This window comes from Otolemur garnettii, unplaced genomic scaffold, assembly GCF_000181295.1.
Source record: "Otolemur garnettii isolate 467f Iridium unplaced genomic scaffold, OtoGar3 scaffold00008, whole genome shotgun sequence".
Classification (NCBI taxonomy): Eukaryota; Metazoa; Chordata; class Mammalia; order Primates; family Galagidae; genus Otolemur; species Otolemur garnettii.
In genome coordinates, this window is record NW_003852403.1 from 37,965,672 (window position 1) to 37,980,318 (window position 14,647).

Consider the following 14,647-nt stretch of genomic DNA (forward strand, 5'->3'; position numbering starts at 1 on the left):
TTGGGCTTAAGCTATTCTCTTGCCTCAACCACCCAAGTAGCTGGGACTACAAGAGCCTGCCACAATGCCCAGATATTTTCTTGTTGTAGTTGTCATTGTTGTTTAGCTGGCCCAGCCTTGGTTTGAACCTGCCAGCCTTGGTGCATGTGGCCAGCACCATAACCACTGTGCTATGGGCGCTGAGCCACATAAATTTATTTTAGTGTGTGAGTGTATATTTATACTTATTTATTTTAGCTCCTGTCACCAAGGAAATCTCTTTCAAAATGCTAGCTGAGTACAGATAAGGAAACTTCAGTGACCACCACACATAATGTAGTCATTGAAAAAAAAAATAGTTCGAAGAAGGCACTAAACAAATGGTCATCTGTAGTTCTCAACAATCAAGAATAGTAAACCCTGGGAAATGAGAATCTGATTTCCAGAGTTACCACAATATAATATTAAAATGTCTAGTTTTCAGCAAAAATTACAAAGTAGGCCAGATATGGTGGCTCATGCCTGTAATCCTAGAACTCTGGGAGGCCAAGGTGGGTGAATTGCCTGAGCTTGGGAACTCAAGACCACCCAGAGAAACAGTGAGACCCCATCTCTAGTAAAAATAGAAAAACTAGCCGAGTATTGTGACAAGGCATCTATAGTCCCAGCTACTCCAGAGGCTGAGACAAGAGGATTGCTTGAGCCCAAGAGTTTGAGATTGCTGTGATGAGCTATGATGCCAGAGCACTCTACCAAGGGTGATAAAGTGAGACCGTCTTGAGGGAAAAAAATCTCTTTATCGAGATCTTTCATGTTCTATGTTAGATATATTATATTCCCAGTATTTCATTTCCTTGGAATACTATAAAAGGTACTATACTATACTACTATAAAAGGTATAGAGTCCTTGGTTTTATTTTAGCTTGACTGTTACTGGCATATATGAAGGCTACTGATTTGGGGGCATTAATTTGGTATCCAGAGGTGCAGCTATATTCCTTGTTAACTTCTAAGAGCTTTGTATTTGAGTCCCTAGGGTTTTTCAGATGTAAGATCATGTCATCTGCAAAGAGGGAGAGTTTGACCTCCTCTGCCTCTGCTTGATACCCTTAAAGTCCCAAATCTGCAGATACTGGCATGGTTGCAGAGAGAAGGGAACATGTCTATTCTGCTGGTGGGATTGAAAACTAATACAACTTCTATGAAAACAAGTATGGAGAATTCTTTTTTTTTTTTTTTTGAGACAGAGTCTCACTATGTCACCCTTGGTGGAGTGCCATAGCATCACAGCTCATAGCAACCTAAAACTCTTGTGCTTAAGTGATTCTCTTGCCTCAGCCTCCCAAGTAGCTGGGACTACAGGCACCTGCCACAATGCTTGGCTTTTTTTTGTAGTTCTTATTGTTGTTTGGCAGGCCTCAGGCCGGTTTTGAACCCGCCAGCCTCGGTGTATATGGCTGGCACCTTAGGTGCTGAGCTACAGGTGTCAAGCCAAGTATGGAGAATTCTTAAAGAATTAAAAGTCAACCTTCCATTTGATCCCACAGCCCATTACTAGGTATCTACTCAGAGGAACAAAAATCATTTTACCACAAAGACATTTGCACCACAATGTTTATTGCAGCTCAATTCACAATTGCCAAGTTATGGAAACAATCCAAGTGCCCCTCAACCCATGAATGGATGAACTGTGCATATGTATGCCATGGAGTACTATTCAGCCATAAGAAAAGAAGGAGACTTTACATCTTTTATGTTTACCTGAATGGAGTTGAAACACATTCTTCTTAGTAAAGTATCTCAAGAATATAAAACAAAATATCCAATGTACTCAGTACTAATATGAAACCAATGTATAAACAACTACACGCCCACATGAAGAATGAAATACAATTATAATCTAACAAGGGGGAGGGGAAAAGAGGGAGAGTGATTGACAGGAGGAGGGAGGGAATTTGGTGGGATCTCACCTAATGTGTACAAAGTGAGGATGCTCAGCATGCACCCTGTATGAAGGGCTCAACTATAATTTGAACCTTATCTTATATTTGAAAACAATGTAACCTAAAATCTTGTACCTTCATATTAATTTGAAACAAAAACAATGAAAATATCATAAAGCATACAATGAACCTGGAGAGTGTGGCCTATTCAAGGGAAAAACATTGACAGCAACCATTCATGAATAAGACCAGATATTGGAATTAGTAGGCAAAGATGTTACATTGATGGTCTTAAATATGCTTAAAGGGGGCTCAGTGCTTGTAGCTCAGTGGCTAGGGTGCCAGCCACATACACCTGGGCTGCTCAGGCCTGCCAAAACGACAATGACAACTACAACAAGAAAATATCTGGGCATTGTGGCAGGCTCTTGTAGTCCCAGCTACTTGGGTGGTTGAGGCAAGAGAATAGCTTAAGCCCAAAAGTTTGAGGTTGCTGTGAGCTGTGACGCCATGCGCACTCTACTGAGGGTGACATAGTGAGACTCTGTCTCAAAAAAAAAAAATAATGCTCAAAGGGCTAAAGGAAATCATAGACAAATAAATTTTAAAAACAAGGAAAATGATGTATAAATACAATGAGAATATAAAGAAAGAGATAGAAATGATAAGAAGGAACCAAATAGAAAATCTAGAGCTGAAAAGTACAGCAACTGAAATGAAAAATTCTCTAGAGGGAATTCAATAGCATATTTGAATAGAAGAAAGAATGGGTGAAATTGAAGATAGGACAATTGAGATTATCCATTCTGAGAAACAGAAAGGAAAAAAAAAAACAGAGTCTAAGGGACTTAATGGAACACCTTCACGGCGATGAACACCTGCATTGTGGGAGCCTCAGAATGAGAAGAGAGAGAAAGGGAATGGGGAGATTAAAGAAGTAATCACCAATAACTTCCCAAATGTAATGAAAGGCATGAATCTATACCTTCAAGAAGTTTGGCAAAGTCCAAGTATGATAAACTCAAAGAAATCCACACCAAGATATATTATACTCAAATTGTCAAAAGACAACAATAAAAAGAGAAAATATTGAAAGCAGCTAGAGAGAAGAAACTTGTCATGTTCAAGGGATTCTCAATGAGATTTATAACCAATTTCTAACTGGAAACCCTGGAGTCAGGAAGGCAGTAGGGGAAAAAAAAGTAAACCAAGAGTTCTATTTCTGACAAAACAACTTTTCAAAAATGAAGGAGAAATTAAGATATTCAAGATCAATGATAAAAAAGTAGCTTGTTAACAGTGAATCTGCCATACAAGAAATATTAAAGAAAGTCCTTTCAGTCCAACATGAAGCCATACAAAGAAATAAAGATGTCTGGTAAAGGTAACTACACAAGTAAACATAAAAGCCAATGTGAACATTATTTATTTATAACTCCAGTTTTTATTTCCTTTATTATTTAAAAGATAAATGTTAAAATGCAATTATAAATCTATATTGTTGGCATACAAAGTGGAAAATTCAAGATATAAATCATGTGATTAAGCACTATTATTTTTGTAAAAATTATGTATGTGTGTACATGTGTGTATACACACAGATCATACACAAATTCATACAGGCACATACCTGTTTGGCCTAGAACATTTCTGGAAAGGCACAGAAGGAAATCAATGAATTGCTTCCCTTATAATTTTGAGGGCTGAGTGGACATACTCTCAGCAGCTAACTGTCTTTTTCTATTTTTTTTGAGACAGAGTCTCACTCTGTTGTCTTAGCTAGAGTGCTGTGGTATCAGCCAAGCTCACAGCAGCTTCAGAGTTCCAGGTTTGGGTGATCCTCTTGCCTCAGTCTCCTCAGTAACTGAGATTACAGGTGCCCACCCCAACACCTAGCTAGTTTTTCTACTTTTTAGGAGAGAGGGGGTCTTGTTCTTTCTCAGAGTGCTAGGATTACAGGTGTGAATCACTTCTCCTCTCCTGGACTTTTCTTTATAGTCCTTATTTCCATTTACATAAGTATTTGTGCAATTATTCATTTAATGTAGGGATTTCAGATGGTGTGTAGGACGAATGTGCATTCCAAGGCTCACAGGGTATTTATTATTCTTATGAATCTTGAAGAACTTTAATCAGTACATCCTTCTTTTGGTTTGTCTCAAGTTTCAACAGTTCATGCCATTTCCCTAACTCAGGTCCTTTCCCCACCTCCTGTAGGCTTTGCATCTTTCGCTTGCCTCCCTGACTAAACTAGAAGCTCTGTTAGGGTAAGGTTGGTGCCTATTTTGCACATTACTTGATGCCCTCTATCTCACATATTCCTTGTGAATGAGTAAACTCTCTTATCACAATTATTAATGGCATTTTTCTTCCCCTGGTTTTGATTTTGGTATACAGTATAACTGGAGGGTGAGAGTGGGGAAGTATCCATTTGGTGAATATTTCAAAACAAAATTTGAACGAAGTTAGAAAAGATTCTGAACTTTAACTTTGTCACCCTTTTTTCTACTAATTGCCTACATAAATATAAAGTAAAATCATATAGTTATACTTCTGTAAGTTTAAGAAGGTTATAAAAACTTTTCATCTGGCCAGTCTATTTCTAGGGCTGAGAGCTCTCTTTGCAATTTTTCTTTTATTTTTGAAACAGAGTCTCACTTTCTTGTCCCTGGTAGGGTGCTGTGACATCATAGCTCACAGCAACCTCAAACCCTTGGGCTCAAGTGATTCTCTTGCCTCAGCCTCCCAAGAAGCTGGGACTACAGCCTGCCACAATGCCCTGCTATTTTTTAGAGATGAAGTCTCACACTTGATCAAGCTGATCTCGAACTTGTGAGCTCAAGTGATCCACCTGCCTTGGCCTCCTGGAGTGCTGGGAACTCTTTGCAATTTGTATTAAATCTTAAATTATTCCAAACTAAAATTTTATTTTTAAAAAGGGAGTGGGGCTTGGTGCCTGTAGTTCAGTGGTTATGGTGCCAGCCACATACACTGGGGCTGGTGAGTTTGAGCCCGGCCTGGGCCTGCTAAACAACAATGACAACTACAATTAAAAAAAAAGTAGCTGGGTGTTGTGGTGGGTGCTGTAGTCCCAGCTACTTGGGAGGCTAAGACAAGAGAATTGCTTGAGCCCAAGAGTTTGAGGTTGCTGTAAGTTATGATGCCATGGCTCTCTACCGAGGGTGATGTAGTGAGATTCTGTCTCAAAATAAATAAATTAATTAAAATTAAAATTAAAAAAATAAAAAAGGGATTGGGAGAGGAGAGCCTCTTTTTCTTGAATTTCTAAGTTTAACCACAGATGTTTTCAGCTCTATTTTCAGTCAATTGACTTGTTACCTTACTGTCTTTTTATCACATTCTTGACACCATTACATCAATAGCTCAGGTAAAGCCTATTGAAAAAGCATCACTTTTGGAGAATGTGCTCATATGGCACCATGGAGTATGGCTGTATGACTTCTGCCTTGCACACACCATCCACGTGGGGCCAGTGAGGACCAGAGCACAGCCTGTGAGCCAGACTGAGCTTCTGTGCACCTCAGTGCAGGGCTTCCTAAACCCATTGGAAGAAGGGGCATGTGTGCCAGCAGCAGACTTGTGTTCTTGTGGGAGCAGGTGCTTCTGTTTGCTTCCCTCTAGCCTTGATCCTTGTCATGGAGGAGGAGCCATAGAAGAGAATGAAGCTAACATCCAATGAAAGAGAGAGGCCAACACTAGTGAAGAAGAGAAAGGGATTGTGGGTGGCATTCAGTCCTCTTGTCTTAATCAGGAGACCATTTCTCTAGTTTCCTTAGGGTTTGGTAGTTCAACTCCCATTTCAATCAAATCCCACTTTTGAGCCTTGGCTGATTTGGGTTTCCATTTCTTACAGAATATCTTGGATCTCTCCCAGCCTGATATATGGTATCATAAGCTTAGGATCAGCCGGGACAGATAGCTACAATGACATTAGTAAATGTTTTATACCCAGCTGCAGTGGGCATGGTGGGGCAGGGGAGAGTGCTTTGTAGCATTTACTGATTTCCATAATGTAAATACTGCCACCATGGCTGATTTCTAGGTACCAACATGATGTCATTAAACATGGAGTTGGGAAGAATGTGCACAATTGAGTCTTGGAAGCTCATATGAGCTGGCTTTAGCAGACTATGGGAAAAGCTTCTGTAATGTCCAACTTTGTCCACTGCTGAGGTTTGTGAACAATGTTGTTCACCATTGGGTAAACCTATAGTCTAAATATGACTCCAAATGTGCTCTGTTCAGGCTATATTTAAAATACATATTTTGAGTTAGTTTTCAGCATTTTCATACCATAATATCTCACCTAAAATATATATTCCCAGCTCTTCGTGAAACATGGGAAAATATTACAATATTGGGCATGGTGTTCAGAAAGATTCAGTGATTTCTCCAGAGCGATACCAAGAATAAATGTTTAAACCAGTCACAGGACCTCAGGTACTTGGACTCCCATACTAAAGCTGGCACCACTTATTCAGGTTGCCCTCTCATTTCTTTGTCCATTATCATCTTCATTGCCATTTGTTTGCTTGGTGTTTTCTCTGCAACTTGTATTTTCCATTTATAAATCATTATATAACTAAGAATTGTTAAGGCTATTTTTGTGGGTTCGTAACCAGGTAAGTCATGGTAAAGAAACTGTGCATTGACCAACTTTCTTCCCTACTCATCATTATTTTTTAGGATACCAGTTGCTGTTTTTGTAGAGATAATACAGGATCACTGCAAGAAGAGAAAGAAGAAGAGGAGGAGGAGGGGAAAGGAGGAAAAGAAGAAGATGGCAATGAAGAGGTAAGCAAAGGACTGGAGAAGTAAAAAATTGCCAAAATCACCCCAATCCTATGACTAACCCTTATTAAAAGAAAACATTGCTCAGACATCTCTTTATGCACACCCAGAGACAAAGACTGCTGGACAGAAATATGACCATTTCCGATGTGCTAATTTCAAATAATAATAATATTAAATTTAATCCTACTACAATGAAAGTGAAACCGAATGAATTGCTGCATTTTAAATAAATATTCATCAAAAAGAATATTAGTTCTTTAAAGACACTCTTAAGGTTAAAAAAATTATAATAATCCCTGTGAGTTTTGAGTCATGTGGGTTTTTTCCACTTTCAGGTTGCACTTTTGGAGAGTATCTTTGATGCATTCCTAGGAATGCTGAGGACATTGTACACAAAACAGTCTCCATGTCCCCTATCCTCTGCTGAGTTTAGGTGGTTCATTTTGTTTTTACGTGGTTAAGATTTTTTAACATTTACATTCTGTTTTGCAACCCTAATTTCCACAGTTGGTTAGTCTTTATTCTATATTTAAATGGATTGGGTGTTCTACACCAATCACTTATGCTTTCTCCATTCTTGAGTTCTTTAATTCCTCTCTGGTTTGTATGGATTTCACCATCAAGGAACCTCCTACCTTCAACCCCATTCCCCTGACATACACACATAAGAAAAGGTTATAGTGAAGACTTATAGTGGTGATCCTTGAGTACTTGTACTCTAAAAATGTCTTTCTGTTATCTTGAAATATAGCCTGGCAGGATATAAAATTCTTTCTTTTTTTTTTTTTTTTTGAGACAGAGTCTCACTATGTTGCCCTCGGTAGAGTGCTGTGGCATCACAGCTCATAGCAACCTCAAACTCTTAGGCTCAAGCGATTCTCTTGCCTCAGCCTCCCAAGTAGCTGGGACAACAGGCACCCGCCACAACATCCAGCTATTCTTTGGGTGCAGTTGTCATTGTTGTTTAGCAGGCCTGGGCTGGGCTTGAACTTGCCAACTTCAGTGTATGTGGTTGGCTCCCTACTCACCGAGCTATGGGTGCCAAGCCTGGATATAAAATTCCTGAGTCATATTTTCTTCCTTCCAGAATTTGGTAGCTATTGCTCCACTGTCTTGACATAAGGTGCTGAAGTTGGTCTTTACCATGCTTTTCTATTTATCTTCTTGGTTAGAATCATCAATGGATTTTTTTTTCCTTAGAAGTGTTTATTTGTGCTATCTTCCCTTCATCTGTTTATTTTCATATTTAAAATGTTTGTTTGTTATCTTTATTGATGAACGACAACTCATCTTTATAGGCATGTTCTACAACTTCTGTTAGGGAATGAGACCAGGTATGGGCACATCCCAAAGACGATTAAGACTGTAACACTAGGCTGGCTGAAGGAAGCCATTTGCTTCTTGCTTGTTCTATCTTACAAGTTTATTATTAACCTGCTGCTTGCTTGCATAGCTGCTGGACACAGATTAGAAAATGACCTTGAGGAAAAAGAGATCAAGAGTTTGGAATAGACTGCTGATGACAAGATTCACCAAACAACCTCTTGTTTGCTGGTAACCATCAAACAAGTCATGATAACTTGCACGAAGCTTGCTTTTTGCCACCAACTTCCTTTACCTCTTCCCTTTATAAGTTGCAGAGTAAGCAGAGAAAGATGAGATTATATTCAAGACTATAGTCTGCCATCTCCCCAGGCTTCCAGTAGTTTAATAAAATGCCTTTCTTTCACCACTGTTCACCATGTTTGGTTCTTGAGTAGCAGGCAGCTGAACCTGTGTTTGGCAACACAGGAGGTTTGAAGCCACTGTGGCTTTCCAAAAAAAAAAAAAAAAAAGAAAGAACCTTTATAATTTGTTTTTCTTGCTTGTATTCCGGAAGAATTGTTTATCCTTAAAGTTCAGTTACAAACCACAGCATATTTCAATGCTGCCTGTGCTATATGATTTTTTCTTTTGTAACTTTTATATATTTTTAATCTGAAGGTTTAACTTTTTTTCCATTTCTTTTCTTTCAGAACGTTATATAATATTCTGTATGATTTGTTGGGTTTGTTACTTCAGGGACATCAGTTATCTTTATGTTGGATCGCTTTCATCTGTCTTCCATTTCTGTTATCTTCTAATTAGTATCTTTGAATTTTTCCTTGCATTTGTTAAAAAGTAAAGTTGAAGGCTATTGTTTGCATTAATAATTCAGTCTTAAGAAAATGTCTATTATTTCTGCAGTAGCTTCTGTTTATTTAATAGTACTCAATAATATTACTTTGGCCCTCAATTTGTTTCCTTAATCTCTCTCTTTTCATCTCATTTTGCTTTTTTATCATGTCATCCTTGAGCTCTTCTCAGCTTTCTTTGCTGTGGCATATTTGTATAGCTGTCATACTGCTTTTTGAAAAATCTTGCATACACTTAATATAGGAGCTATTTCCAGACCTATTTACTAGGCTGTAATTTGGTGAATTTTTCTTTCTACTTTACCTGTTTTTCTTTCCTTCAAGTTTCAACTTGAGGCTTAGGTTTTGTGAGCTACCTACTTATAAACTAGCTTGAGGGTAAGAGGGAAGGACCGCTCAGCTGAGCTGTGCCCAGGGAGAATCCACCTTGGGGGAAGATTCAATATTTAGTATCAGAATTTAGCAGCGCCAAGCATGGGTCATCACACCAGCAAAGTTTATCAAATGTTATAGGAGATTCTCAGAAAAATGGAATACATAGTAATTGTATGGTAAATAATACTTTACTGAGCAGCTATTCTGTACCAGACATAAAGAAAAATAGAGCTACATTACTATGTATTTGTGATGTCAGGCCTGTTCTAAGTTCAATATATGTAATTTCATGTGTTCATTACAACTTTATGAAATATCTTTCTCAGCCCTGTTCCAAGTGAACAGGAACCTACCCCCAATATTTAGGGAGCTTAAAGGCCAAGGAAAGAGACTGCAATATCCAATTTTTCAGAAAGAAATATTCAGTAAGGACTTATGAACAGAAGCCATATTTTGGGTGGCAAGGTGAGGAGAGATGGTGGATTACCACACTATTACTGCCCCCACCCAGGGCTTATGTATCACAGGGAAAGAAAGAGTAGGACTATTGAAGTTGACGCTTCAGTGAAAGGCAAGAAATCTATGTGAATCTGCCTAAGGGAAGGATTTATGGTAACAGTAGATAAAGTAGTGATTTTAGAAGCATTCTTAGAACAAGGGTTACTCTGAAGTCAACATGGAAGATTAGCATCCAAGGTGGAGTTAGTTTTGCCTCCACAAGCCCTCATTTTTGAAGTGAGAAAATTGTCAGAGAAGTAACAATTTGCCAAAATCATATAGCAAATAAGTGATAGAGTGGAGCTTTGAAAAAATCATGTCTAAATCATAATCTCTTTGTGTGGCGATGTATAGGATAGTAGGGAATACTTGCAGGATTCTTAGTGCACTATGGTTTGCATGTAATCTATTAAAATCTTACCAGTTTTTTCCTTGAACATAATTCTGATTTACAGGTGAAATATGTTCTAGACTGGCTTCAAAATAATTCAGGGGATGGAGATTACGTAGAGGAATAGATGGGACAAGTTTGGCCGAGAGTTGATAACTGAAGCTGGATAAATGGAAGCATGGGAGCTCATTGTATGGATTTAAATAGTGAGTACTCAGTTAATCACTTTTCACCACAGCAGCTCTTGAGAAAATATACTATTTTTTAGGGCAATGACTCACTTTCTTTGGATAAATGACTTTTTACTCTGTCATATTCTAAGCAAGAAGTGTTATTTCAACATTATGTTTTTAAACAACGACTCACTCACCAATTTACTCACCAACACTTTCTAGTTGGAAGATATAACATAGAACAAATTCAAATTGCTTGCTGTGTTTTGGATGAACCCAACCTTTTTGCTTTGCATGTGTATGTCAAGGAAGAGACGAAGAGGCAGAGCCATGAACGACTCCTTAGTCTGCTTCTCGTATGTGCTTTTTCTAGCTTTAGTATTTTTTTTTACTTGCTCTAAGGGTGGTTTTCCATACCATAACTTTATTTCTAAGTGTAATTTTAATGTAAGATGGTCCCAAAGTTTGAGAAGTTAGTGAAGAAAACGGTGCAGAAAGAAGACTGCACCTTCCCAAGAACAACTCACTGCCTTTCTCTACTCTTCATCACCCCCATCAAGTCTTCTCTTCCTCTCTGGATGGGTACAATGATCTTTCATTATGCCACACCTTATGTATGAGTTGCATTTATTTATTTTCTAAATATTGTTAATTACTTACTGGTATAGGCTAAATTGTATCCCTTCCCAGATTCATATGATAATTACGTTCTAAATCCCAGTACCTTAGAATATGACTGTTTTTGGAAATAGAGTTTTTAAGGAGATGACTAAGTTAAAATGAGGTCATTAAGGTGAACCCTACTCTATTATGAGTGTTATTTTTATAAGTAAAAAAATATGAACACAGTATGTACAGAGGGAAAACCATGTGAACACATGGGAAAGATGGCCAATTAAAGATAAAGAGAATGGCCTTAGAAGAAACCAATCTTGCCAACATTTTCATCTTGGACTTTCAGATTCTAGAACTATAAGAAAATAAATTTCTGTTGTTCAGAACACCCAGTCTATAATACTTTGTTGTGGAAGCCCTAGCAAACTAATACACTTATCTAAACTTGTTGTCCTTGTAAACTTAGAGGAAGCATTTTCAGGAGTGGATTAAACTCATGAAGTGAGAGATAGGTATACTTTTCTCTCTTATTTTGGATATGTTTGAAATTTCCTATAATAAAACTTTTTAAAAACATTAAAGATATTTTGTGGCTAGCATGCTTTCAAAATAGAATAGTATTGATCTTCAGTGACCTACTACAATATTACCTACTACATACAATAGCTTCTATGTGATTAGAAGCTATTCACAGGTGTGATATTGAAAGTAAGTAACAAGCCAGAAACAGTGGTTCATGCCTGAAAGCCTAGCATTTTGGGAGGCCGAGGTAGGAGGACTGCTTGAGGTCAGGCATTCTAGACTAGTCTGAGCAAAAGAAAGGCCCTGGCTGTACATAAAATGGAAAAATTAACTGGTCACGGTGGCACCTATAGTCCCAGCTACCTGGGAGGTTGAGGCAGGAGGATTGTTGCTGTGAGCTGTGATGATACCACTACACTCTAGCTCAGGTGAGAGAGAGGGAAACATTATCTCAAAAAAAACAAAAACAAAAGACAAGTAACCTCTGGTCAGTAGGGATGATGTGTCTTTTTCCTGGTGAAGGCTGGCTACCAATGGTGTTAGATGTCTTTGAATAATAGTCATAGTCAGAGCTCTGTCCCTTGGCCCTCTCTGACACATGGATCAAGATTACTCCAGAAATAGAAAATGTGGTCAGTTCTTCACAGGTCTGTTTTCTATTCAGGGGATTTGGAATGTGGCAAAGTGGTTCAGAACAATTTTTCTAGGAGTTGGACAGAACTGAGTTTGAATCTTGGCTATACTACTTACTATCTGGATGATTGATCTTGCATAAATTAATTGCCTTCTCTAACTCCTAATTTCCTCATCTGTAAAACAGGGGTAGTAACACCTATCTTTTATGATTGTTGGAAGGAGTAAATGAAATCATATATGTAATGTGCCTGGTCATTACTATTACACTGTCTTAAAGAGATGTGGCAATTCAGAATGACTAAATCTTTGGCTTATGTCCATTTGACATGACCTAGGTTAAACTGTCATATGTGTCATTTTCTGTGTATTACCACTTCTCTTAAGGTAACTAAATCAGCTGACATCCTTCCTTTGATTTCACAATTTTTCACCTCACAATATTGTCAGATAATGAATAGATTTCAACATTGCTTTTTCATAAAAAACATAAAATGTATCTAGAAATAAAATTGGCAGAAAGTATCTAAGACTGTTATGACAAAACTTACAAACCCTTCTCAGAAGTTATTAAAGAAGATTTCTATGCCTCAAATGTGTGTTCCCTACAAAATTCATGTTCAATCCCCAAGGTAGTGCCATTAGAGAAAGTGATTTTTTGGGGGGGGAAGTGATTAAGGCAGGAGGGCTCTACTTTCAGGAATAGATTTAGTGCCTAATAAAGAGGCTGGAGGAATTTGCTTAGGCTCCTTTTGCCCTTCCATCTCTTTTCCTCTTTCCCCATGAGAGAACATAGCATTCAAGGTGCTTTCTTGGATGCAGAGACCAGGCCCTCACCAGACACCAAACCTGCTTCTACTTTGATCTTGGACTTCCCAGCCTCTAGAACTGTGAGGAAATTCATGTCTGTTCTTTATGAATTGCTCAGTCTCAGGTATTTTATTATAGCAGCACAAATGAACTGAGACAAAGACCTAAATTGAATAAGAAATATGCCATTTTCATAAATGGGGAGACTTAGTATGATAAAGATGTCAATTTTTTCTAATTAATTTATAAATTTAATGTAATTATAATAAAAATTCCAGCAGAGTTTTTCATAGATCTTGAAGAGTTTGAAAATTCATATGGAAGAGCACATATACAAAATTCACCAAGATAATTTTGAAGAAGAATAGCATAATAATAACTTGTCCCCCTTGGGTATGACAGCTTATTATAAAGCTATAGTAATCAAGTCAATATCACTTTTTCCCTGAGATAAACAGACAAATGGAACAGAATTGAGAACCCAGAAATAGACCTATATCTTGAGACAACCGAAGAAAGTAAGGAAAGATAAGGATGGTCACTTCATATTTGTTAAGGATAACACTCAACATGATGATATTTCAATTATTAACATTTATGCACCCAACCAGAATGCACCTCAATTTATAAGAGAGACTCTAACAGACACGAGCAACTTGATTTCCTCCAGCATCGTAATAGTCCAACATTTTAACATTCCTCTGGAAGTGTTGGATAGATACTCCAATAAGAAACTAAGCAAAGAAATTTTAGATTTAAACTTAACGATTCAACAATTGGATTTAACAGACATCTACAGAACATTTCATCCTAACAAAATTGAATACACATTCTTCTCATCAGCCCATGAAACACATTCCAAAATTGATCACATCTTAGGTCACAAGTCTAACCTCAGCAAATTTAAGAGAATAGAAATTATTCCTTACATCTTCTCCAACCATCATTGAATAAAAGTTGAACTCAGTAACAACAGGAATCTGCATACTCATACAAAAACATGGAAACTAACCTCATGCTGACTGATAGCTGGGTCAAAGACAAGATTAAGAAGGAAATTACCAAATTTTTGGAACAAAATGATAATGACACAAATTACTAGAACCTCTGGGATACTGCAAAGGCAGTCCTAAGAGGGAAATTTATAGCACTGCAAGCCTTCCTCAAGAGAATGGAAACAGAGGAAGTTAACAACTTAATCGGACATCACAAGCAACTGGAAAAGGAAGAACATTCCAACCCCAAACCCAGCAGAAGAAAAGAAATAACCAAAGTTAGAGCAGAATTAAATGAAATTGAAAACAAAAGGATTATACAACAGATCAATAAATCAAAAAGTTGTTTTTTTGAAATGATCAATAAAATAGATGAACCTTTGGCTAACCTAACCAGGAAAAAATGAGTAAAATCTCTAATTACATCAATCAGAAACGGCAAAGACGAAATAACAACAGACTCCTCAGAAATTCAAAAAATCCTTAATGAATATTACAAAAAACTCTATTCTCAGAAATATGAAAATTTGAAGGAAATAGACCAATACATGGAAGCACACCATCTTCCTAGACTTAGCCAGAATTAAGTGGAAATGTTGAACAGGCCTATATCAATTTCTGAAATAGCATCAACTATACAAAATCTCCCTAAAAAGAAAGCCCAGAACTAGATGGCTTTACATCAGAATTCTACCAAACCTTTAAAGAGGAACTAGTACCTATA

General features: G+C 37.5%; 1 protein-coding gene across 2 annotated transcripts in view; it reads left to right on the plus strand.

Moving 5' to 3' along the window:
• Positions 1 to 6,707: 6,707 nt before the first annotated feature.
• EXOC6 (exocyst complex component 6) overlaps positions 6,708 to 14,647 on the plus strand; it is a 266,050-nt gene continuing 258,110 nt past the window's right edge. For both annotated transcript variants that reach the window (XM_023509517.1, XM_023509516.1), the window contains exons 1-2: positions 6,708 to 6,737; positions 10,240 to 10,381. Coding sequence is in view for 1 of the 2 variants with exons in the window: in XM_023509516.1 (XP_023365284.1) it covers positions 10,354 to 10,381 (28 nt within the window). In the remaining variant the exon portion in view is untranslated. The remainder of the gene's footprint in view (positions 6,738 to 10,239; positions 10,382 to 14,647) is intronic.